General features: G+C 37.6%; 3 protein-coding genes across 5 annotated transcripts; 2 read left to right on the top strand and 1 right to left on the bottom strand.

Moving 5' to 3' along the window:
- Positions 1–1900: 1900 nt before the first annotated feature.
- Positions 1901–7770, top strand: EMB269 (GTP1/OBG family protein). Of its 3 annotated transcripts, XR_002527285.2 has the most exons (8): positions 1901–3001; positions 3561–3834; positions 4292–4583; positions 4766–4919; positions 5803–5911; positions 6045–6184; positions 7250–7507; positions 7602–7770. XR_002527285.2 is itself a non-coding variant. In XM_088247334.1 (7 exons), exons 1-6 carry the CDS (start codon positions 1956–1958, stop codon positions 6138–6140), a joined length of 1971 nt encoding a protein of 656 aa, XP_088103460.1. In that variant the 5' UTR covers positions 1901–1955; the 3' UTR covers positions 6141–6184; positions 7602–7770. The 3 variants fall into 3 exon arrangements, 2 of the variants coding, with proteins under 2 accessions (XP_088103460.1, XP_021818680.1); XM_088247334.1 differs by lacking the exon at positions 7250–7507; XM_021962988.2 differs by lacking the exons at positions 7250–7507; positions 7602–7770 and having other exon boundaries at positions 6045–6278.
- An 8056-nt stretch (positions 7771–15826) lies between these two features.
- On the top strand, positions 15827–17155 carry PUCHI (Integrase-type DNA-binding superfamily protein). The gene has a single exon (XM_021962987.2). The coding sequence runs from the start codon at positions 15940–15942 to the stop codon at positions 17032–17034; it is 1095 nt and encodes a 364-aa protein (XP_021818679.1). The 5' UTR covers positions 15827–15939; the 3' UTR covers positions 17035–17155.
- A 1519-nt stretch (positions 17156–18674) lies between these two features.
- Positions 18675–23027, bottom strand: LOC110760686 (Zinc finger C-x8-C-x5-C-x3-H type family protein). The gene is made up of 7 exons (XM_021962986.2): positions 22599–23027; positions 22300–22442; positions 21886–21951; positions 21532–21651; positions 21112–21417; positions 20714–21037; positions 18675–19730 (listed from the first exon to the last, which is right to left on the bottom strand). Exons 1-7 carry the CDS (start codon positions 22684–22686, stop codon positions 19335–19337), a joined length of 1443 nt encoding a protein of 480 aa, XP_021818678.1. The 5' UTR covers positions 22687–23027; the 3' UTR covers positions 18675–19334.
- Between the last annotated feature and the right edge of the window lie 343 nt (positions 23028–23370).

The following is a 23370-nucleotide window of genomic DNA, read 5'->3' as shown; positions in this document are numbered from 1 at the left end:
AGTTATTGTAATGGCTCTTTGTGGCTAGTGGCTTTTTTGTCTGAATTATAAATACAATCCCAAATTTCTCAAACAAAAAAAAAAAAAAAGACAACCAAAAGACTCTCTAGGTCTCACAAAATAAAATTAAAAAAGATGAAACAATGTAAACACATACGTATATATATTTTTTTCACAAATGAACATTTTCAATAAGAGTTTTATTGATGACAGTACAAAAAGGTTTCCTTTAATTAACAGGGTAAATGTATCTAAATTTTTAGAACATACGTGAAACAATACAATATACTTGATAAACTTGAATGAGAGCTTTATATTCCCTAGACTATTGAAGCGAACTGACCATTTACGATCTACTAAGTACTGCAACTCAAATACAAATATGTCAATTGGTATTATGATCATGTGTGTATGTATATACTTGTAATTACATCAAGATTTCATATAATGCATATAATGAAAATCATATTAGTATGGGGTAAGATAAGTGTAGAAAACATATTATAAAACTTCACTACCATGCTAATTTGACTATGTTATTAACAACTTGATTTGCACTTACTAGGGCCATATGCAATCAGATTTTGACCAAAACTAAAAAGAAAAACATGATTAATCAAGTGTAATGGATCATCATTCAGACAATGTAATAGGTAAATCTATTATCGTTGTTTTTTTGGTAGATAGGAGGGCTAAAGCCCACTATTATAGTTGTTTATTTTCTTATGAAGTCAATTTCAGATGTCCATTTATCCCCATATTTTCTGCCAATATGCCCATTATTATTATTTTAAAATAAGACTTATATTAAAATCGGGCAAAAAAAAAAAGAAAAAAGAATACCTTGGAGCTCAAACATCTTTGCACTCACAGGTAGTTTGACTAGGGCTCCAATACTTCTTCAAACCTGCGTTTAAAGACTCTCAAATTTTTATTTAACATAGTTTTTTTTAATAAGATCTAACAGTGGTTTGATTTTTAGGTTTATTTAGGTTTTAGTTTAAGAGCATTTGAGTCTATTTAGGTGAATTTTTTATTTTTTATTTATAAAAACTTGATCAAGAGGGAATAATGAGATCATTAGCTGATCTCGAGGCCTGAGCAAACCAATTAAAACCGAAAGTGCTTTAAAAAGTAAATAAATAAATTTAAATAAAAATCAACTAGATAATGGATTAATTTCTACAAGGCTCATAATTCACGGGTAAAACGATTGAAAATCCTATATGAAATTATATCCCTATTTCATCAAACAATTTTAACAACAAATTTCTAAACTAAGGTTTTTATAGTGATTATCGTTCCCTACTTTAAAGACTTTTAGCTTGGAAATTTTCTCTTAGAACCACCATCACATGCACACGCATCATATGTGTGATACATCTGGTTTACAATAAAAGTTATAATAAAATGAGAAAAATTGCGAGCGAGGGAAAAAATAGAGTTGGATTACTATATAATATATCACTCTTATTTTTCAAATTTATTTTTAGGCTTATGCAGTATAAAATTGACATAATTGAAATTATATATGCTTTAATTGATTTAAAAAAATGACTATATTATATTATACAATATAGTAAAAGGTACAAAAATAATTTAAGTTTTTTTTTGGGTGAAAATGAAATTTAGTATATGAAAGCACCTAACTTTTTTTTTTTTTCCGAATACAAACTATAGTCTAAACTACAAGGGAATGAGGCACCCACTCTCCATGAGGGTTCGAACCTGAGACATTTTCCACTAGGTTAGACTACGTTTGCGAAAGGACCTAAATGTTACCAAGAAGGGGAAAAATTCAAAAAAAAACCCATCAAAAAAGGAAAAACAAACCCAAGGCGGAAACGCTGCGTTTTGGAGCGTAATCTAGATGGGGATAAGCGGCATAACGACAAACTCCGTTAGCAGTTTACCAGCTCAAGAAAACTTGGAGTTTCATTTTGCCGCGCCTGGAAATGGCGACCATATCCATAAGTTTCTGTCCGTACGCCATGGCTCGGCCCAGGGTCCCACAAACTCGCAAACCTCCGGTGAAGAAGCAGACAGTACGGAGCCCTAACCCTAACCCTAGCCATAGGCTGAAGGCTCGAACTGGCGCCAAACAGTTGTCATCCATCGGAGTCGAAGCCACTACCTACACTCGCTTGCCTCCCAGAGAGGACTTCTCCCTCCCTTCTTTGGATTCATCGTCGTTTGAGTTCTCATCCGAAGTCAAGCTCTCCGAATCAAATGTCGCGCTTAAAGTTGAGAAGGAGATTGATAATTTAAGCAGTGAAGAGGAGGAAGAAGAAGATGAAGAAAAGGGCTTAGATGGTAATTTGGGGGTGAATTATGGTCAATTTGAGGTCTTTCAGGGGACTTATGATTCTGAACTGGACGAGGAAGATGATGATAGCGATATTGAGGGGTTTAGTGATGAGAAATTGGAAAGTGTTTATCAAAACGACGACGGTGAATTGCAAGGGTTTAAGGAGGGCGAAACTGTGAATTTATCCGATAATGAGGGCAAATTGGAGGAAGGGGAAGTGAAGGAGAAGGGAGTACCAGCAGTAATGCGGTGTTTCGACCGCGCAAAAATCTTCGCGAAGGCAGGGGACGGAGGGAACGGCGTCGTCGCAATGCGGCGTGAAAAGTTCGTGCCTTTGGGCGGTCCTTCAGGCGGTGACGGTGGGCGAGGAGGTAATGTGTACATGGAAGTAGAGGGTTCGATGAATTCACTTCTGCCATTTCGAAACAGCGTTCATTTTCGGGCAGGGAGAGGTGATCATGGAAGAGGGCAGTCCCAGAATGGGGCTAAGGGAGAGGACGTCGTGATTAAAGTAGCTCCTGGGACTGTTGTTCGAGAGGCTGGGAAGGAGGGGGTGCTTCTGGAGTTATTGCACCCCGGGCAGCGTGCACTGTTGTTGCCGGGAGGAAGAGGCGGGAGAGGGAACGCTTCGTTTAAGTCGGGGACGAATAAGGTGCCAAGGATTGCTGAGAATGGTGCAGAGGGTCCTGAAATGTGAGCTCAGCTCTTTTGGTTCTCTAATCAACCGAATTGCATTGCTTTAAGTTTGTGCTTCTTGTTGTTATCATTAATGTTGTTTGGCTCTTACATTGTGATTTTTGATAGTTGGAATTTTCTGTTAGCATGTAGTCATTCAAATGTAGAACAATGGTGAAAAACTTGTGAATTATTTGAGACGTTATTCTGGCAGTAAATGTTGATATGCACCAAGCATTTAAAAGAACTGATAGTGTGACCCAAATATTGGTGTAAGTAGAAGTTAGGTGCATTTCCAGGATATCTCTACTCATGTTAGTGTAAAGGAGGTTCTCTTGTAGACATGTAGTGTTTCTCTTTGTTCTACTTGCAGGCTTCGAGTTTTAAAAATAGGCAATCATTAGCTGGTATGAAACAGTTGGGGTTAGCTTAGTTAATTGGTAGAGGTTGTCTGATATCTTACAATATTGGCCTCTCCTTGCTCCCAGCCATGTCAAAATTAGAGATACTTGCTATCTTTGTGTTATCACTTTCACTGCTTGAACAGTATGAATGAAATGATGGTATTCTTCATCAGGTGGTTGGAGCTGGAGCTAAAGTTAGTTGCAGATATTGGAATAGTGGGCGCCCCAAATGCAGGGAAAAGCACACTTTTGAGTGTGATAAGTGCTGCTCAGCCAACAATAGCAAATTATCCCTTCACAACTTTACTTCCTAATCTGGGTGTGGTTTCTTTTGACTATGATTCTACAATGGTAGTAGCAGATCTGCCAGGTTTACTTGAAGGAGCACACCGGGGTTTTGGTTTGGGACATGAGTTTCTACGGCACACTGAGAGGTGTTCTGCCCTGGTATAAGCTGTGACCATCATCTCCCAAGTTATTGAAAACTTAGTTACAAATACTTTTTTATGCTCAGGGATGAAAACAAGTTGATTATTTTTATCATCTTACTGTCTTTACCTTATCTTAATGTCTGAGCCCGTGGAAACACAATAAGTATTGTCTTTCAACTAACATATATAGTGTTTTTTCTTGTCATTTTTGTCAATTTCTTGTATTATATATTGGGTCCTTCCTTCCTATTTTACAATACATACAAAATTCAGTGGACTAAATTTTGGAATTTTAGTTCTACTTCTCTCTCTGGCTAGGGAAAACAAAAGAACTCCATATTTATTCTCTAATTACTATTTTAAATTTTGTTATTTAAGTTTTATTTAATTCCTTATCATCACCATCATTATTATTTGCCTTGTATTAACAATGTTGAATATTGATATGAACTTCATCTTTCTGGAAATCTCAGATACATGTTGTTGATGGCTCATCACAACAGCCAGAATTCGAATTTGATGCAGTCCGTCTAGAGTTGGAACTGTTTAGTCCTGAAATTGCTGAAAAGCCTTATGTTGTTGCTTTCAATAAAATGGACCTTCCAGATGCATATGAAAACTGGCCATCATTCAAAAAAAGTTTAGAAGCTCGTGGGATTGAAGTTTTTTGCATGAGTGCAGTGAAAAGAGAGGGAACTCATGAAGTGTCCTCCGCTGCTTACCAGCTTCTACGAGAAAATAAAGTGGCCGAGGACAAGTTAACAGGTCAAAGTTTTTTTTTATAAAATTTCTTATTTTAAATAAATTATTTCTACATTCCCCTGAGAATTTCTGACAATTTTTAGACATACATATATTCTTTTTCGGGTTTTGTTCTATAGGATAGATAAGTTTTAACTCCATATGTTATTTTGTCACCATGTTGACAAGTCTCCTTTGAAGTACAGAAGATCCGGTCAATTTAAATCATGTAGCTGAGATGGTGCGGAAGCAGCAAACTGCGTCTATTAATGAGTTTGAGATCACTCATGACAGCACTACCAATACTTGGCATGTTGTGGGATCTGGTTTGCAACGGTTTGTTCAGATGACAAATTGGCGGTAGGTTGACAAATCTTTATCGTCGCCTCCATGATTTTCCATCTTATGCTTTCTTGAATTTTTAAGTCTGACCTGTTATGATATCACATTTGTATCATTAAGAAAAGCTTTAGTTTCTAAATGCACATTGACGGTATGCAATGAAGATGCATTATTATGCATATAATTCTTATGATTCTAGTAACTGATAAAAGTCTTTTCATTTTGTTGCCTCACTCTTCGTGAAAGAATAGAGTAGGGTAAGGGGATTGCTCAGTGGTGTGAGGCGGACAATCTCACTAGTAAATAGAGTGAAGCAATATCCACCTCTTCTTTTGATGTAGTTTGGTAGAAAATATCTAATGAATACGGATTGATGAATTGATGCAGACCAATTTAGCCACTCTATCACTGAGAGTTTTTTTTTTTTTTTTTTTCCCTCTCAATTTTGGGGTTTACTTTTCTGGTTGGGACATTCCCTGTTTTTAGTTGTTTTCTGTGCGTAATTCAATTCATGATGTAAAATTATTGTCTCTATCGGTCTCTTCAATTGCTTTGTGTTGATATAGTACTCCAAGTAAAGGATTTTCCTGAACCTGAATAGCTTATTAATGGTTTCAATACATTTTTGTTTTTCATATTTTTTTTCTTAAAAAAAAAAACATGTGCATTGCCTTTAACACGGCTCTAAATTGCACCCTTGTTTTATTATCATTGGGACCCACACACATTGTATCATCAAATTACTGCTATAATCTGCAGTCAGTCGCATCTTACATCATTGAATGTTCTCCAAATTGATCGCAATGCCAATGCCTCATTGTATCTGTTTTGGAATAACTGACATCTTTCTTTCTGTTGGTCCAATACTAATGACCAAATTATAATGAATGTGTTCGAACAGATATGTGGATTCTGGGAGAAGGTTCCAACATGTTCTGGAGGCTTGTGGTGTGAACAAGTCTCTTATAAAACTTGGTGTCAAGGAAGGTGACACAGTGATTGTTGGAGATGTATGTTTTTCTCTGTTATTACTTTCTTTGTGTTACATTTTGAATCCTATGCACATGAACTCACAGCATCTTTTCTTTCCTTTTCTTCTAATATAATTAACGTCCGACAACTATTCTCCTTTGCTTCCTCCAGATGGAAATGATATGGCATGATGCTGCAGATACTTCTGGTTTTTCAAATTTTAGGAAAGGATCCACAGAAACAACCAAGTGGCCTCAGTGGAAGTGACGACGGTTATGTGTTATTTAACTGCTAACATATGAAAGAGAAAGGTATTGTATTGATTAACGTTCAAGGTCTAGGCATTTTCATTCATATTAGCATAGCAGGGGAAGATTTATATACATGGACATATATTAGCATTCAGAGTCTCCTCCAGCCTTATTGTGTCAATGGCTTCTCATGCGATGAACAATTTGGTGGGAGGGATGGGAGCAGGATTGAACAAACTAATTTCAAATCGAAAGAATTATGAAAATAAATTAAGGGAAAAGAATCACTCATAAATTTGAAATTTAAACAATTAATGATCAAATGGTCAAATTTGCATAAAATTGTGTTCGTGTGTTGAAAATATTGCTTAGTTATGATTTTGTGGTACATGTTTCAGGGCAACCGTATGTGTTTTATTTTTTACAAACAATATTCTAAATTACACTAATTTACACATTAATTTACCTATATTTATATGTTGTAAATTAAGTTACCAAAATTTACAAGTTCAATACTGTACCTAGAGGTAAAAATATACAGGTAAATTAGTTTCTAACAAAAACATAGGGACCAAGAATTTGAGGGAGCAAGAACACGTCTTGCCTTTTGAACAAGTTAATTTCAAATCATAACAATTATAAAATTTGACAATTTGATATAAACGAAGGGAAAACACTGGCCTATCAATTTGAAATTCAAAACAAATAATGATCAACTACTCAAATTTGCAATAAACTCTACCAATAGCAACGAGCATATCCTAAAATGTATGTCATAAAAAATAAAACTGGAAAAGGATACACAGTCGTCCGAGGTTTCACTCCAGCACCAACCCTTGACCTAGATTTTCTGCAAAAGTGAATAGCACACTTGTAAACCCAATAACCCTCTCAGCCTTTCCACCTCTTGGTGGTTGCCCCTCATTATAACTTGTGGTAGATAAAGACACCTACCCTACCCCCCAAGCTTTAATCCCTTTGTGTGTTTCTAGTTAATTGAAAGGTTTTAGAGAGAGAGAGAGAGAGAGAGAGAGAGAGAGAGAGAGAGGGTTAACCTCTAATATAAAGGAAGGTTTCCTGTTCATTATATTTCTCATGTTTTGTTTACTGTTCCTCTTCCTCTAGGTTTCCTAGCTAGCTAGCTAGCTAAGCCACTCTATCTCGATCCTTTGGGGGGGCTATAATCTTCCATTTCCATACCTTTTCATCACTTGGGGAAGCCTATTCATCGTGTGGGCAGCTTATTGGTTGGTGCTATTGCGTGCCATACTTCCATATCCCATTTGGCTTCCGATGTGTCTAGCCTATAATCTCATTTTGTTCATCCAAGTGGGTAATAGGCTACGGTTGGTACGCATATGAAACCAACTCAGGGGGAACTAGGTATGTAATTTTTTTTTCTCTCTTTCTTATTTTTTTTAATTTTTATTTTTAAAAGCAATAATCTTTTTAATGTTTATTTTATTATTTATGGCAGTATCCAAGGTTGGTGGTGGGTCGAAGATGAAGAAGAAGAAGGGAAGAAGTGGGAGCAAGTTCTCCAATGTTTAATGTTTATTTAGTCATTTTGTTTTGTTCTTTCTTCTTCGGTTTAAACCCATGTATATATTTTCTCTTCAATTAATGGACGCAAAGCCGTTTGTGAACCTCCATAATTTTGAGGCAGAGGTGGCTTCAACCTTGAACGCAGATCCATACTATAAACAACTGCATAGCTACAACGTTTGAGCTGCTACTTTCAAGTTGTCTCATAACAAAGCAGACAAGGCCTCAACTTTTTATGGGCGTTTTTGGGTTTTTGACAACTTGTTTGTTCATATCTTGAACTCAAAACCTCAACCTTTGATCCATCAAACACAAACCTCTTGGTTATTACGATCTCATGATCTCAAAACCTCAACTTGATGCATTTCCATTCTCCTTTCCCGCCAATCCTCTGCCATAACTGGTGCATTCATTCCTCAACCGAGAGAGAGAGAGAGAGAGAGAGAGAGAGAGAGAGGTAAACTCTATCATAAAGCAAGCAAGATTCCCTATTCATTATTTCTCATATTTTGTTTACTCTTCCTCTTCCTCTAGGTTTCCTAGCAAGCTAGCAGCTACTCTCTTCCTTCCTCCTTTTTGCTTTCCTTCATCTTCCTTCCTCGTCTACTTTGACTCCTCCCAATCTTGATAGGGTTTAGGCCATGTCCTTTTGCGCATTACGTACATGTACAGTGAATGCTGTTGATTATCCATTTGACAAACTATTGCTCTATTCTTGTTGGGCAGGGATGTTGATGATATGGTGGAGGCTTCTAGTTATTACATATGAGCTTCCATTTCATTCCATACGTCCATCATCACTTCACTTGGGTAGGCCTTTTAATCTTCTGGGCAACTTTATAATGAACCCAATAACTCGCTCAGCCTTTTAAACCCTTGGTGGTTGCCCCTCGTAACTCCCCACAAGCTTTAATAATCCCTTTCTGTGTTTGAAGTTAATTGATTATCATCAATGTCACAACCACCCATTTCCATTCTCCTTCCCGGCCAATCCTCTGTGCATTCCTCAACCGAGACTCACACAAAGGTTTTAGAGAGAGAGAGAGAGAGAGAGAGAGAGAGAGAGAGAGAGAGAGAGAGAGAGAGAGAGAGAGAGGTATACTCTACATAAAGCAAGCCCCCATCCACCCACAATATTCCTGTTCATTATTTTCATATTTTGTTTCCTCTTCCTCTAGGTTTCCTAGCTAGCTAGCTACTTTCTTTCTCTGCCTCGTCCTTTTTTGTTTTCCTTCCTCTTCCTTCCTTGTCAAGTTGTCAACTCTCACTTCTCCTCAGTCACTATGGACAACGCCAACCAAGAACAGAAGAGCTCCCTCGTGCTTACCGTCATAGTCGCGCTAGGGCTAGCTTTCGGCTGTGTCTCTGCAGTGAATGGTGGTGATTATCCATTCAACAATCCATTGCTAGGGATGTACATTAGATTGTGGAAGCTTCTAGTTATTCAATACAGTCTTCCAAAAGTTTTCACCATTTTGGTACTAATCTTCATGTGGGTAACTTATTGGTTTCAAATGCATGCCATACTTCCATATTCCATGTGGCTTGAGATGCTTCCGTTTTGTCTAATCTGTAGTATCTTTTATATCATCCTTGTGGCTGTTGTGCTGCTACGGTTGGCACGCAAACGAAACCAACTCAGGGGAAACTAGCAACTTGGTATGTAATTTTTTTTTCGTTCTTTCATAATTTGTTTTTTAAAATTTATTTATGGCATTCTCAAAGGTAAAATTTATTTATGGCATTCTCAAAGGTTGTTTGTGGGTTGAAGAAGAAGAAGAAGAAGAAGGGAAGAAGTGGGTGCAAGTTCTCCAATGTTTAAACCCTATGTATATATTTTCTCTTCAATTAATGGACACAACTCAAGCCGTTTGTCTTTCTTCGCATTATGAGGCAGAGGTGGCTTCAACTCTGCTTGAACGCAGATCCATAATATAACCAACTGCGTGCAACGTTTGAGGTGCTACTCTCTAGGTCTTGACAACACAAAGATTTCGCATAACAAAGCAGACAAGGCCTCAACTTTTTATGTTTGTTTTTGGGTTTTTGACAACTTGATGCATTGGTCATATCTTCATCTCAAAACCTCAACCTTTGATCAATCAAACACAAACCTCTTGGTTATGAGATCTCATGCTTGTTGGTGATGAAAACCCCTAAATACCCATCCATATTTCTTGGTGTGAAAATTGAAGCTGCAGAAAAATCTGGACCCAATATAGCTATATTGTTCCCCTGTGCACAAGTAGAAATAGCTACCCAATCCAATTACTTGATCCAGCTTGAATGTGTTTGGGCCAAAATTGACTTGGGCCACTTTAATGGCTAGAAAAAGGAATAAAATGAATTGAGCCCAGATTTTTAAACCCAAAGACAAGATTGGGTTGCAATGAACCAAGCTCATTGAATGGCGTTTAGGTCTGTTGGGCTCAAAATGCGGAGTAATTTTTGCATATTGGAGGCACACCACGTGTTTTATGTGGATTTATTTTATTTTTGTGTCTTATGTGTATTGGACAATATTCTCACATGTTCTATGTATATTGGATAGTATTTGACTCCGAGACTCTCTATCTAGTTAGAGGCATCAAACGCAAACCTCTTTGGTACCCTGTTCTTATTGTGATGCATATGCCTGGAGGCTGGACGCATCATATCCAATCCAATATTGAACTCCTTTGGTGGGAAGAGTGCGGCTCAAACAAACTTGCATTTGAGAGGTTGATGATCTCCACTAGCTGTGGCATGGCTGGCAGCCCAAGTTTTGCTGAACATGAAATGAGATAACCAATAGCAAACCCTCCACATTAATTCAAAATATGTTGAGCTGAACCCCTAGACTAGAGCAAATTCATTAACAACGTACATCACCCAGTTCCAATGAAATGAACTCACTGAGTTCATCTGGGATTGGATTGTTGAGAAAATCACGAAGCGTGCACTTGACTTGTGCTTCAAGATGGGGAATCCCCTCATCATTGCAATTAAAAAAAAAAAACTTATAAATTGTATGTATAACACTATAATGTTTGTGCCCAAATTATCGTTTTTTTCTTTCCACGTATATGATCTTGTCACAACTATTAATATCATTCTATCTCTGATTTGTTTTCTTTCCATGAAGATACAATAACAATTGAAACTGATGTGATGCATTTGACACTCACAGATCTTTCTCTTCTCCAAATTACAATAAATTTTACTGTATCAGTTTGGTTTGAGTTTGTATGTGGGCTGGGGACTTGTGGAGCAACTATCGTGGTTTGTACCCCAAGGCAAAGACAAGAGGATCCTTTTGGCCGTCCAATCTGAATCTGAATCTCAATCAGATCAGATCAGACCGTCCAGATTGAATCTTTGACCACTCCTTGTAGGGTTTTACTCTTTAGATTCGCTTTCACTGTTCTCTGTAGAAACTTCTGAACCTGCTTCATTCCCAACCAACCTCGTATCTCATATCTCCCCTCTCCCATTTTCGCTTTACAAGGAGGCCCTGTTGGGTTTTTTCCGTGATTTACGTAGTCTTTACATGTGTACGAAGATCTTTGTTCTTCTATGCCACGTCACCGTGACATCAGCGACACGCCTGAGAGCTCGACACGCATGCACTTAGTTTGAATGGATGATTGATGATGATGATGGTGATGGTGGTGGTGGGTGCTACAGTCCTATTGCATTGCATGTTTACAGTTTCCGATGGCAACAGTGTCCACGTGTCCCGGACTGGTTGGCCTTAACCTCAAATAGTAGTTTGTGACTAGCTTTGGTATTGTTTAATTTGACATAGAAGGCGGGGAATTTAGGCAATCATTATCCAACAACTTTTTAGATAATTTATGGTTAGTTTAAATTCTTATTTACATTGTAAGTGGATAGTGTTTTTCTGTCACTTAGAACATGTCAATTCTAATTTCACTTGTTTAATTAATCGTGTCAAAATTAAAGAATTTATGTTTGAAATTAACTTGTCATCCATGTTATATATGAGTTCGTGTCAAGTGGTGTCATGTTATTTGCAGACTTGTCAAGTAGTGTCATGTTATTCTCAATTCGAGTTAGATTATCGCCGCGTGTATTCAAGTTGCCACCACTAAAATTCAATTTGTTAACTTTATGCATCACCTAGTGAGTTTGAGTGCATCTTATGTATACTTTCACACTTTTGATGAGATAATAGATTTCTGACTCTCATCTTCTTTTTACTTAAATGGCATGCTTGCTTAATTAGTTACTTTCAATAGAAATAATGAATCAAAATATTAGGAATAGAGGAGAGAAGGACTGAGTATGAAATCAACTCTTTCCTCCTAATTATTATTCTAATTTATGGGTTTTCAGGTATTAGACTGTAAATTTTAATATAAAACGTATATAATTATTGATTCCTTATGTTATGAGTTAGTACAGGTGAGGAAATAAGTAATCAGAATAATTCAAATATTCATGTATTAATAACATAGAGAAAATCGTGAATTACAATAAAATGGTGTATTTACTAATTAGGAATTGGAATTTTCATAAGGAATTGAATTTTACCTATGGAGGATTCCTATGTTTACTTTACATTAAGGAATTAAAAAGTAAGTGGGGGCACACACAAAATTAGTAATTGAACTCTTGATTTTGGAGAAATTTAATTCTTAGATGGGAGGTGGAATTCTAATTCATCGAGAACTAACCTATTAAGAATTCATGTTTTTTACCCATTATATCCCCACACAATTTTAAAATTTTAAAATTTGCCATTTACTTTAACCCAACAATAAAGACATTTAGTAATTAGTACTACTCATACTCCAATTCCATATAATTTAGTAAACAACTTCAATAGGAATCCAGAATCTAACTCCCCTCAATACATATAGTTTAGTAAACAACTTAAATAAGAATTCGGAATCTAATTTTCTTCAATCCAACTCCTCTTCAATTCAATTCCTCCTAATTTAATTAGGAATTAGTAAACAAGTCATAATTTCAATACTTGTTTTGCCTTGCCACTGTATAAATAAGCTCCAGTTATGGGGACCAAAGACACAGCTGTCACCAAGGCCATGAAAGCATGGATTTGCCAGACTGAGAGACCAGTCTCAGTTGCATGATGAATTGATGATAAACAAACAATTAGAGAAAAAAAGCAGTGGTCTGCCACCTTGGGATTATATCAGAAAGCAATCACACAAGCCACATCCCCCAATGCCAAAACAAAAACATTATGTTAATTTGCTCAGAAAAATAAATGGCTTATTATTATATGCATAATGTGACTGCAGCTTACTTAGTGGAAGGACACGAGCGCGTTGCATTTTACTAGAAAGTAGAAAGTAGCTGAACCACAAAAGGCTAAAATCTAACATGGGATTTGGACACATTTTGAATCAAAAGTGCACACAAATTTTTTTCAATGTAAAGACCACTAATCTCCAAAAACTTCAAAACCCTCTCTCTCTCTCTCTCTCTCTCTCTCTCTCTCTCTGGTGTCAAAGTCCAAAGTCCTAAGTCATAACAAGGGAAAGACACTTCCATCTTTTTCCCTAAATCCCGGGCGAACCTTTAACACTAAATGAAAAGTGTGTGTGCCTGTTTTGGGGAGTGTGCAAAATTCCCATTTGACCCAAAACCAGACCCATGTCAAAGAAAAAAACTTGGAACAATGGATTGGACAAAGTGTCATAGTGAGACAGAGGAGGAGGCCCTCAGGTCAGGCCCCTACCCCATCTCTTATATTATTGTTTTTGGTCAATATTAATACAAAATTACAACTTCAAGCTCATCCATTTTAAGCAAAATCTAATAAGTGCTTTGTCAAGTTGCTGTGCTCCATCATCCTTTCCAACTAGCTTAACACTTTTTCTCAGATGGGGCTTGACTAAAGACTAACCTTTCTTCTATCATCTGGTGTTGAAGTCATAAATAAATATAAAAACCCTTCACTTTCAATAGAATTTATTCAGATGGGGTTTAATGAAATTATGGAACAATCCTATCTTATTGGTTTTTGTTAGTGGAGGAGTCAAGGGTCATAGATTCCAATTGAGTCCATCTCATTCTGGAAAGAAACAATTTTTTTTTGTAAAACAAAACAACAACAAAACTTTGATGAATTTTAGTCATTTTATTGTTTATCCTTTTAAGTTGTAACCCATCTCTATGTCTATGTTTTGTTCAACTATTTGAAAATATACCCCCACCCCCCCTCCCCCTTTTTTTTTTTTTTTTTTTTCCTCTCATTGTTTATATCTGTTAGGACCATTAGATTTAGGCAATCACAAATAGACCATGACAGTGACCAGTGGCAAAGCATTGCAACATTTTGGAAATGCTAAGTGAACTGAAAGCAGGTTGACCCATTTGCTGTTATGATTAGTTTATGTCATTCCCAATGCTGTTTAGGCAATGTGAGGTTTAATCAAAGGGATTAAATAGTGCTTTTCAATATTGGAAGTGCCTAATTAATTAATGGATAATGCTTCCCTCCAAATGGGTTTATTATTATGCATGCCCCACTTATAGCTTTTGTTTGGGCAGTTTTAATCCCCCCTTTGCTTAGTAAGAGTTTTTTGTTTGTTTTAAGCTTTTGATTTCCTTTTGACCCAAGTCCCTTTTCTGATTACTTTGAGGGTCATGTCTCCATCAAAATTTGCTATATTTTACTTGAAAAGATGTTACTTAAAAGGGTTCTTTGTGAAGTAACTTGTAGTAAAAATGGAATGTTCACCATCTGTTTGCTGCATTATATATTTGTCCTTTGTCTCCAAATTTACCATTTAGGCTCTGTTTATGTCTGCATCTGTTTATCATCACTTTATCCCTAGTTTACCATTACACACCAATGGCCACTGTCGGTCGTGGCTACGCAAACCGTGGCCTTAGTCCTTTTTTCTAGTATGTTTATAATTGACATTCCCAGTTGATTGAATATTTTTATCGTTCTTATACCCTCAGAGAATGCCAGAAGTTAAAACTCTGCATATGTCATATGGTTACTATTTCTACTGCTACTAAAAAAAATATATAAATCGTACATAAGAGGCATATATAGACCAGCAAAACAAAACAAGCATAAAACTTTGAGGCAATGGGCCCTTATGAGGGAGCCTATTGTTTTTGTACTCTGATGTGGGGTTGTTTCCATGATGCAGACCAAAAAAACAAGCTCAATAGAATATGCTGGCTCTTTGATAATTTCGATTTTAGTTGAGAAAATCTTAACTGCTCCGTTTGAAAATCATGAAGCAGACAAGAAGTTACAAAGAATTTGGTTGCAGAAAATGCGGATTTACATGTGAATATTGGAGATAAATTTTTGTTGGTACATCATGAATTCAAAATTTGTTTTTAAAGACTTTCTGTAGGAGGAGTAGGTACTCAGAAAAACCACGCAGCTGTTTTGATCATTTTTCTGGTTTTTATGTATGCATGAATTGATCCCCCAAGTTTTGATGGGGATTTTATCTACCAGTCATCTTCTTGGTCCTCAAACTTTGACATTAATTTCAACTTGGGTTGTTCTGAAACTTTAATTATTTTTAATAATATTAAATGGTTCATGGAGCTTTTCAAGCATAAAGTTTACTACTTGTCAAATTTTTTCACATAGATTAGACCTTAGCTCCACACGTGAGTGGATCATATGAAGATTCAAAACCAATAAAACTCTCTCTCACCAAATCCCAATAGTTACATAGACATGATGCAATAATTACCTCATTAGTTAAAAACTACAATTTTGAAGGGTTGAAATTTAGTGCAGATGATAAATTATCAGGGTGTTGTTGGAACTTGGAAGAAAGTGACTGTAGCTAGAAAATGAAAAAACTGCAGAGCAGCTAGTAGATCTCCATTTTGAGTTTTTGTTTTGACAAGTACTGCTGGGAATCTCCTACATTTTTCACCTACAAGTGCTAGCTTCTTATTATTTTCCAGCTGAAAAGCTGTGGGATTAAATAGAAATGAGAAAAGGAAAGATTTTTAAAATAGTAGGTGGAAAAGGGAAGGATGGTCTTCCACAGAATGACATCTGCAATGTCCTTTTCCTTGCCTCTCTCCCTCGCCCCTCTCTCTCTCTCTCTCTCTCTCTCTCTCTCTCTCTCTCTCATGATTATATATCAGTCTTTAAAAGCCTTCCTACAACTTCCACATTCTTCACCATTCAAAAACCAAAACCAAAACCAAAACCCAACTCATTCATTCAACCACATTTTTGGCTTTTCTTCTCTAGAAGTAGCACATTTTCTCTAGTGCTTCTTTCTACTTGTAATTCTACCACGCCAATGTCCACCTCCAAAACCTCAGATAAACCCTTTAAAGCTTATGAGCAGGGCCAGGCACAGATGGGTTTTGCTTCTGTGCTTCAGAGGAACACACCTCCCTCTCAATCTGGTGAGAGAAGGGGCCGAAGAAAGCAAGCAGAGCCAGGGAGGTTTCTTGGGGTGAGGAGAAGGCCTTGGGGAAGATATGCTGCTGAAATTCGAGACCCTAGCACTAAAGAAAGGCACTGGCTTGGCACATTTGACACTGCTCAAGAAGCAGCTCTGGCTTATGACAGAGCTGCTCTGTCCATGAAAGGCTCACAAGCAAGAACCAACTTCATTTATTCTGACAACACCACTTTTCACTCTCTCCTAACACCCTTTGATCTCCAAACCCTTTCACCACAACAATCACAGTTTTTCTCAGCTGCCAAACAACAACCCACCAATCACAACAGTCCACCTCATCAGTCAGGCATTTTTCAGAATGATCAAACTCAAAACCCCAATATCAGGTCCAATAACATTAACACATGTGGAGCTGAAACCTCTCATGGTTCATCTTCACATGATGGGGATGATGATGGTTTCTTTTTCTCCAATGGTTCTAATTCTAACTCAGGCTACTTGGCCTGCATAGTTCCTGACAACTGCTTGAGGCCTCCTTCTGAATCTGATCATCATGCCACTAATCACAGAAGCTCCAAAACCAGTGACTTTAATATTGATCAAGATTGTAGCTTTGCAAACACTAACTCCATTGAAACCAAATCACATTGTCTAGATGTTATGAATGTGCAAGCTGCATTAATGGCTTCTAGCACTAACCCTCCTGGAGATCAGCTTCCTAGCTTTGATGAATTCAGCCAGGGATTCTGGGACAACCAGCAGCCAATATGGGAGTTGCATTCAAGAGAGCTGTCTGCAGCCATGGTGGACAATCCATTCATGATTGAAGATGGATGCATGGGAGGAGGAGCTTTGTATCCGATCGTCGAAAATTCTAGTTTTGGCTTAATACCTCAGGCAACTACTTCTTCTTCTTCATGCTCTTGTTCTCCATCAGTTCCTCCTTTTGGTGATGCAGTCTTTGATTTTGGCCAGTCACTCTTTTGATTAACTTTTGGTGGGTGCATCCATGGATTATCAAGTGAATTTAATTTATGTGCATGCACTCTTTTTTGTTTTCTTTTTTGTGTCTTGGGTTTTTTTTCCTTCTTCTTGCAACTCTTTCTTTCATTGTAACTACCCTAAAAAACCTCCATTGGAGCCATTTGAGGAGGAGATTTAGATCAATGTTTACCATGGCTCTTACAAGTTTTAATGGAAATTGTTTGAAAGAAATCTAGTACTACTTTATGAAGTCTTTGTCACATATATCTTTTGCACCCATTTCATAATACTGCCTATAGCTTAGCTCTTTATGGGGTCAGCATATATAATAGATGCATTATGTGTCTACCTTTACGGCTATTTGCCTCACCTTTTACTGACAACGTAGCCTAAAAACAATAGATGCATGCAACTTATAATTTAGATGCACAAACACAGAAGGACCACTAATTGCAAAAGTATTAGTGCTTTGCAATAACGCTTCTCTTTATTTACTTTCTGTTTGGTCCATAGTTTTGGTTCAGTTAATGGTGGGTTAAAATATGTAGAACCAAAGTTAAGAAAGCGTCGTATAGCTCGAGTAGTTTAAAATATTTACTTCTGCACTCGAGATCCCTTTTACTCTAATTTCATTTTGTATTAAAAAAAAACCCTTATACTATTTAAGAACTTTGGAAGATTAAGGAGACCAGGGTGACTAAAGAATTTATGCTCCTAAATTTATGCAAGTAAAAGGGGAACACAAGGCTTCTGAACATGTTGGAGTTCTTCTACACTTGAAGATTAAAGTAGGATAAGCACTTCATTTCAGTGTTTTTTTTTTGTCCCTTTGTTTTTCTTTTTAAGGATGCCTTGAGCACTACTAGTTTGCAAAGCAATGAGATCCATTAATTTTGCCAACATAGTTCATTGCCTTCAAACCTGGATTCATCTTGTCTTCTTGTCGGTCATGCCATGAAATAAATTAGACAATGGAAAATATGACTCAATGGCGTATATGGTTGGAAGAGGTTGTGACTTCAGTTTCTTTTCCGTAACTTGATAGGTAATAAAGTTATTATGGGCAATGCAATAGTGTGAATTTTGTTGGAAGGGAGAAAAGACATCACAAGAAAATTGGAAATAATGGGTATTATGGGAAATTCCTGCATAAACCCTATAATATCTTTTCCTTGGGAATATGTTCTGCTCAATCAAATGGTACTTGGGCAAATCTTTGAGAGGGTGAAGATATGACCAAAGCCATAAAGTTCCTAAACTACCGCACATCCCATCAATTCAATCCATATTTAGGATGGAAAGAAATTAAAAGGCAGGAGTCGTACCCTTCAATGGCAGAAAAACTTGTGTGAACACTGTTTTGCTATTCTTAACCAATCACAGATTGCCACATGAAACATTTATCACGCATGGCATGATGTGATTGGCTTTCACACATAGTGTTTCTCCTTCAATGGACCAAGTTTTGCATAAAATGGTTTTTAATATTTTTTTAAAAAATTAATAAAATGGATGAAAAGAATTTCCAATTAGCCAAAAAGGTTCATCTTCAAGCCATGCTGCCATATATCACACTGGAATGATTTGGCATGCATACAATACAAGCAATCTACAGGAAAGTAAGAGATATCAAGGAAGAGAGATTATTACACAGTCAAGAGTGATACTTTCATATATTTTGTATTTCATAATAAATTTATGAATAACATGGTCAAGCATTTCAATTGACTGACACAGAATAACTATGTATCTGATCCCACATAAAAGTAAGCATTGTGATATGCCTCCTTGGGTCTTTAGTTTTACTTCTCTTTCTCAAAATAGACCTTGGACAAAAAGTGGGGGAACAAGCATTCAAATTTCAAAGTTTATGTGAAAGCTTGTTCCCCAATTTAAAAGAAAATTCAGAAAGGATAGACATGAATTACACACGGTCAATCTAAAAGCGAGAACACCGTGGAACTAATCTTTTCATTCTGGAAAAGGCCACAAATGAACATAACACACCCCAAAATTGGAGAGCTGGACACAGATTTGCCTAACGGAACTGCAAATTCTTTCACGGTTATTGAAGAGAAAAGTGGAAGACTATATGGGGTTTGCTGAACTTTTGGAGCTTGGCCATAGCTTATTCAAGATAAAAGGGGAGGCCATATAAAGATGATATAGACACAGAGATGAACATGACTGATGTATGCTAAGCCAGTGAGATAAGCCTCTATTGGAGGACTTGAAAAAAGAAAAAATGATGCTTTGGGAGAAAGTTGATCAAAAAGGAAGAATGAAAAATTGCTTGGCATTGCTTAGCTTGGACTATGAGACTCTGTACTGCTGCCACTGCTAGTTGAAGGGCCAGAACCCTGAGCAGACTGTTGAACACCCAAATGGGCAATACCACCCTTAGAAACAGTTGAACCAACTGATCCACTAGAAGTGCTCAGTGATGAAGACATTCTGGCTGAAACTAAGTCCTTTCCAGAGCCTGAATTAAGCTCAGGCCGCAATTCTGTGGATGAGGATGAGGATGATGGGGCTAGCGTACCAATTGATGATCCCACTGGGTACGGTGCAACTGGCATATCAGCAAGAGAAGACGCTGATGGGCTGTAACTGAGTGTTCCCATTGGATGGTCGAATTTGCATGCAGGCCCAAACTTGCATACTCCTCGTTGTGCATAGTGAGTGCAAAGTGGTGCACCCTGATTATCACATAGAATTTCAAATTCACAGCAGAAAAACGAGCATGTGAGAGAGACAGAGAGAGAGAGAGAGAAGTGCATAAATGACCAAGAAGGCATTCACAGTACAAGAAAGCACAAAAAAGAATATTGAACACATAATATAATGCTAAGAAAGAAGGCCAGCAGATTGAGTTAAAAATGCAGAGGACAAGCAGATTTTACAGCCAATATCACCAATAAGCAACCAAAAAAAGAGAGGCTTAAATGCAAGGAAAAATAAAGAAACCCAAAAGACTGGAAAAAATAACCCTGAGAAAGTGATGCTCCCTAAAGTGGACCCTAGGTCCAAACAATCATCATCATCCAGATAGCCCTAACTTACACATTTTTCCAACTAAATAACGAACCATCTATCAGCGGCAAAGATTATGTTTCAGCGCATATTTCCCACAGATATTAAGTGCTGCTGTGTAAAAATATTCTTCCACAGGTGAATATATCAAAAGACTGGAAAAAATAACACTGAGAAAGTGATGCTCCCTAAAGTGGACCCTAGGTCCAAACAATCATCATCATCCAGATAGCCCTAACTTACACATTTTTCCAACTAAATAACGAACCATCTATCAGCGGCAAAGATTATGTTTCAGCGCATATTACCCACAGATACTAAGTGCTGCTGTGTAAAAATATTCTTCCACGGGTGAATATATCTAGATGTTTTCCGTGGGGAATTCCAACAGTTTCTCTAGTTTCAAGTTGGAAACATCTACAATCTTCCAACGAAACCTAACAGTCCATATATCACATATATTTTCATGAAGCACATGAGGATGACGAAACCTCAACAAGCTAGAAGAATAAAACATTCCTGAATAAGAGAGAGAGGCAGAGAGAGAGTTTGAAAGATCATTCACTAGTAAATTACAGTTTTAAGTAAGAACACGTTCATGGTTCATGCCCTAGTAAAAGCCTACATGGGATTTGTAAGGGCGGCTCACCGGGCGCGAAGGAAGACCACTGGGGCTGAGGGCAACAGTTGTTTTTGGTCCAACAACTTCTGGTGGGTGATGATATCTACATGAGGACCCAAATTTACAATCCCCTGTTCTCATGTAATACTGACAATCTGGTTGACCAGGTCTTTCAGGAAATAAGTGCTCCTTCTGGCTGGTGGTTGGAAGACCAAGAGAAGAAGGTAAAGGTATCGGCTGATACATTCCTGTATATGCAGCTGCTGAAGGAGATAGTTGACTCATCCCATAAAGTGTCCCAGAACCGACACCAGGTTGAGTACTAGGAGAGGGCAATGGGCTTGCAGGTGGCTGCACCACATGGCTAACAGCTTAATGGAAATCCATGCAATTTAAAAGATAATGGAGCAGAAAATGTTTCTTACCTGATATGGACTCCAACCTGGAAAAGGAATTGTGCCAGGGGAAAGCAGGACTTGACCATAGGGACTTTGAACATATGAACCCGGTAGCAAAGGAGGCCTTGCAAATACTACTCCATATTGTTGCGATGAAACAGACGGAGATTGCACAGTTTGATACAATGCAGGTGCAGCAGGTACAGGTGAAACTTGAGGGGCTGGTGATGGCACTGGAAGTGGTATGCCAGCTGGCTGTGGATGATGGAATTTACAAGTTGCACCAAACTTACACTGTCCAGTTTTCACATAGTAGGAACACTCTCTTTCACCCTGTTTTATTTGCAACATGATGGCGATACTTTACCTCACAGTCATGAAATGGGATTTACAATATGACAATTTTTTTTTTTGAAGAATTGAAGTTAAAATTTAAGAAATACAGACCTGTCGTAATGGGTATCCATAATAATTTAGAGATACAGGGCTACCAGAGCTTCCTCCCTGCTTAGGATGGTGGTACTTACAAGAAGCGCCAAATTTGCAAGTCCCTGTCCTCATATAGTACTGCCATCAAAGAATCACAGCACAATCAAACAAAGGGGATTCACAAACTTTCAAGGATTATCCAACAGACAAAGCATGTAATCATCTTTAGATGACGGTCCTCCGTCCAGAATGGACACGAATGGAAGCTGAATATGTGATCTTCCAGAACTAAGCAGATGTATACCACTCCATGGTAGCATTTTGGCCTAAACCCCAATATTCAGAACCAATTAGAAAAACCAAGTGAAGTACCTGGCACACAGGCTGGCCCGCTCGCTCAGGGTACTCCAATCCTCCAGGTCTCGCAGCTCCCGTAACCTGAGAAATATACATCTGTCAACCTTAACTAGTAAACCGGTAATAATATCAACACCAACCACATAGATCTTAACAAATATACCCAGGAAAAGAGAAATTACAAATTTCCCCACAATGACTTAAATTCAATGAATTCAGAACAATCCCACCAACCAAATTGCTTAAAAATCATAAAATTCATCATCAAATCTGCATACAAAACCACAATACCAATACTAAAAGACAAGATCAAACCAAATTGGACCCCAGAAAACCAAATGATCACAGTGGCAATCAATCAAAACCATCCAAATAAGCCCCAAATTCAACCCATTGAAGCAGTAAAAAAGGGTAATTCAATAAAATTACCGCACTACGATCACGAGGATGATTGTACCGACACCGAGAGCCGTACCCACAAATCCCAGTCCTCAAGTAGTAACTACAATCGGTAACGTTGGTTCGTTCCGGATACGATTCCCCGGGTCCGAGCCCCAACTGCCACATGGACTCTGCATTTTGGCAAACACGAAAAGATCAAACCCAATTGCGAAACCGGACCACATTCGCTCCAAACCCACCAAATCGCAATCCCCAAAACCCGAAATTCGATCGAAATTGAAATGAAATTGAAATGCAGAGTGGTTTTGGACAGAGAAAGCTCTCACCTTCCAGCCCTGTTTCGGGTCCCGGAACAGTCCACTCGGGCGACGGATCGGACTGTGACCCTTCTGTGGTCCGACCGTACCGCTCCATTGTACGGTCACACTGAATCACTTGGGTTCTTCACTAAACAATCTTGATGCTTCCACAATCTCTCTCTCTCTCTCTCTCTCCTCCTTCAAGGAATGAGATTGTGAGAGAGGTTGTGATCAAATGGGGTTATCAAAGAGAGGAAAATATGAAAAGGGTTTAGATTTTCAGGGCTCCCCTCTCTCTCTCTCTCTCTCTTCTCTCTCACACATACACACAAACACTGTGTATGTCCCTCTCTCTGTTTTGGTTTTGGTTTTGGTTTGGTTTTGGATTTCTCTCTCTCTACTATCAGTTTTCAAAGCGTTTTTTGGTTTTGATCTCTTACTTTTCTCCTCTTCCTTCACTTTGAGAGGTTCTTTTTTATTTATTTATTTTTATTTTATTATTTTATTTATTTTATTATGGGTCTCCCTGAGTCCGTTGGTTTATATACGCGCCAAACCTACAACAAAATTACCCACCATTATTTCTTTTTCCCTTTTTTTTTTTCTTCTTTAAATATAAAATAAAATATATTTATCTTATTAAATAAACCAAAATTCCAAAAAAAACAAAACAAAACAAAACAAACAAACAAACTGTGTGAGTTTAGCCATGCCAGAAAAGAGGGGGGAGGGTGGTGATGATGTAAGGAATGACGAAATTGCCCCTTCATTTAAAACATGTGACTAAAATAGGACCATG

Source organism: Prunus avium, chromosome 1 (assembly GCF_965620075.1).
Source record: "Prunus avium chromosome 1, drPruAviu1.hap1.1, whole genome shotgun sequence".
NCBI lineage: Eukaryota > Viridiplantae > Streptophyta > Magnoliopsida > Rosales > Rosaceae > Prunus > Prunus avium.
Note: the sequence above shows the minus strand (reverse complement) of the source record. Positions and strands in the feature narration are given on the sequence as shown.

Bases quoted from the DNA above. Each gene is read 5' to 3' on its own strand.
- PUCHI (XM_021962987.2), top strand. From the start codon at position 15,940: ATGTCCACCTCCAAAACCTCAGATAAACCCTTTAAAGCTTATGAGCAG.
- EMB269 (XM_088247334.1), top strand. From the start codon at position 1,956: ATGGCGACCATATCCATAAGTTTCTGTCCGTACGCCATGGCTCGGCCC. The intron at 4,584-4,765 runs GTCAAAGTTTTT...TTTGAAGTACAG, and splicing joins GGCCGAGGACAAGTTAACAG to AAGATCCGGTCAATTTAAAT. The intron at 4,920-5,802 runs GTAGGTTGACAA...GTGTTCGAACAG, and splicing joins GTTCAGATGACAAATTGGCG to ATATGTGGATTCTGGGAGAA.
- LOC110760686 (XM_021962986.2), bottom strand. From the start codon at position 22,686: ATGGAGCGGTACGGTCGGACCACAGAAGGGTCACAGTCCGATCCGTCG. The intron at 22,443-22,598 runs GTGAGAGCTTTC...GCCAAAATGCAG, and splicing joins ACCCGAAACAGGGCTGGAAG to AGTCCATGTGGCAGTTGGGG. The intron at 19,731-20,713 runs GTGAGCCGCCCT...TGTGATAATCAG, and splicing joins GTGGTCTTCCTTCGCGCCCG to GGTGCACCACTTTGCACTCA.